Raw genomic sequence first — 2,158 nt, 5'->3', positions numbered from 1 at the left:
ATTGGAACGGTTGCTAAAGGATGTGCTCTTGGACATTTCAGTTTTGGGCATGAGATTGGTCATGGATTTGGGCTGGCTCATGACAGAAGGGTTGCAGCTACCAGCAGTAACAATTATGCATATGGATACGTTATAGCTGTAAGTATAACTGCAATACAACCTTTTTAAACAAGGAAAGAAAACATGCAAAGCAATGCAAATTCTTTAATATATTATAAAAGATAATTAATTATGTTTTTTTTTTAGCCTAGACTTTACAGAAGTATTATGGCGTACAGTACTGCTGGTGAAAAGAGAGTCAACTACTACTCTAGTCCATTAATAAAATACCAGGGTTATGCAACAGGAACTTCAACTGCAGATAATGCCAGAACCTTAGTGGAGAACAGATTTGCAGTTGCAGCCATTGGAGACGAGTCCATGTCATGTTCAGGCACTTCAGCATCAGTAACCTCACCCCCAACATCAGTTACTTTGCCCCCAACATCAGTAACCTCGCCCCAAACAACAACAGTTAGCTCAAGCTGTGTTGACAAATTTTCTAACTGCAAGGAACAAATTTAATAATTTCTGGAATATTATCAGCTTACTTTTAGAATATTAGCTTATGATTATCTGAATTTAAAAAATTTTCTTTAGAAAAAATTAGTAATTTGTTAGGACTATATCAACCAGTGCTGGCACCCTGATGTTTCCTCAGGTAAAAATTCTTAATAATCCATAGTTAACATAAATGTTGTTTTCAGTTGAAAGATGAGACACTAACCTTACTAACAAAGTGTTTATCTAGGATGCCAGTTGACTTGTAGATTGTGTCCTGGAATGACTCCTGTGAGTTCAACTGTCTGTTTTGACAGATACAGTAACTGTGTTTCCCTTGCTAGGGCTGGATTCTGTTACAGCCAAAGAGTTTATGAATCTTGTTCGTCTGCCTGTGGACTATGCTAAGAATCTTCACCTTTCTTTAAAACTGTATAAAAATTGTTTTCTTTCTAAGCTATGCACTTGATAAGTTCAATAATTATTTTTTTTATTTTGTGTTATCGAACTTTAAGAATGAGAAGGATATTTATTATGTATTTGTTTGAATAAAAGCTGATAATCACAATTCAATTCAGATTACTGTAGTATTTAAATTTGCTGTTGATTAATTTAGTTTTCTTCTATTTTTTGTGTCTCTGTTTATGGTTTGTTTTTCAAACAATGAGCCAGGAACTTCATCGGGAATATGTTTCATGTCTGTAGGGATTGGGTTAATATCTTTTTCTAAGTTTTTCAAACGATTGTTAATTATTTGATTCAGAGATTTTGGTTCAAAAGTGGATTCTTCAGAATCTTTTGATTTCATCCTAGAAGTAGGCCTTGAATTCCTAAGCCTATCTTCTATTAGAGAAGTCTTAACATAAGAATATAGATCACTTTTTGGAAGGTCTTCATCTTCCATGGCATTTGAAGAAGCTTCATCTTGGACAGCATTTGCTAATAATGGAGCTTCATCTTGTATAGTATCTTCAGTTAATGGGCCCTCATATTTCTTGGTAATTTTTGTTAAGAGGTCTTCATTTTCCAAAGTATTTAGTGTCAATAAGCTCTCATTTTCTTTATTATTTTGTTCAAATGGGCTGTCTTTTACCTTGGTATTTTTTGGTTATGAGCCCTCATTTTCCCTAATATTTTGGGTTAATAGACTGACTTCATTTTGCTCTATTGAATCTGGATTTTCTTTGTCTAATATTGAAACAACAGGTTTGAATTTAAGACCTGATATCTGTTTGTCAGTTTGTCCAGATTCAGGATTGACCAAAACTGAAGGGTCTATTGGTGTTTCAGGGATTTTGAAGTCCAGATTTTTTTCTCTAGCCTGTATCTTATGGCCGTGGTCAAAGGTTTTGAATGAATATACCCTCTCAGATTTCTTTAATATGGGGTCAAAATTAACTTCCTCCGCAGCAAGGATGTAGGCAAGGAAAGTTTTTCAGAAGTATACACTTCTTTTGTACTGCAGTGTACTGTCTCTGGGCGGTAATGTAAACGCAAGACGGATGTCAATGCCTGACATTGTAGTATAAACTACCAAGAGGTTATTATACAAAAAGACGAGTTAGATCTGCCAAACTAATCAGTGCATTTGGTTTGGCTATGTGATGATAATTAAATG

The 2,158-nt window shown here is 34.6% G+C and overlaps 1 protein-coding gene across 1 annotated transcript; it reads left to right on the top strand.

Annotated features, from left to right (window-relative positions):
• On the top strand, positions 1-1,101 carry LOC111713345 (uncharacterized protein ZK673.1-like). Its single transcript, XM_023488199.1, has 4 exons — positions 1-138; positions 247-552; positions 661-700; positions 791-1,101. Exons 2-4 carry the CDS (start codon positions 268-270, stop codon positions 946-948), a joined length of 483 nt encoding a protein of 160 aa, XP_023343967.1. The 5' UTR covers positions 1-138; positions 247-267; the 3' UTR covers positions 949-1,101.
• Positions 1,102-2,158: the final 1,057 nt, after the last annotated feature.

Source organism: Eurytemora carolleeae, unplaced genomic scaffold (assembly GCF_000591075.1).
Source record: "Eurytemora carolleeae unplaced genomic scaffold, Eaff_2.0 scaffold1412, whole genome shotgun sequence".
In the NCBI taxonomy this organism is placed as follows: Eukaryota; Metazoa; Arthropoda; class Copepoda; order Calanoida; family Temoridae; genus Eurytemora; species Eurytemora carolleeae.
Note: the sequence above shows the minus strand (reverse complement) of the source record. Positions and strands in the feature narration are given on the sequence as shown.

Coding starts and splice junctions, on each gene's coding strand:
- LOC111713345 (XM_023488199.1), top strand. CDS start 268: ATGGCGTACAGTACTGCTGGTGAAAAGAGAGTCAACTACTACTCTAGT. Junction 553..660: donor ACAAATTTTCTAACTGCAAG/GAACAAATTTAA, acceptor GTAATTTGTTAG/GACTATATCAACCAGTGCTG. Junction 701..790: donor GCACCCTGATGTTTCCTCAG/GTAAAAATTCTT, acceptor GTGTTTATCTAG/GATGCCAGTTGACTTGTAGA.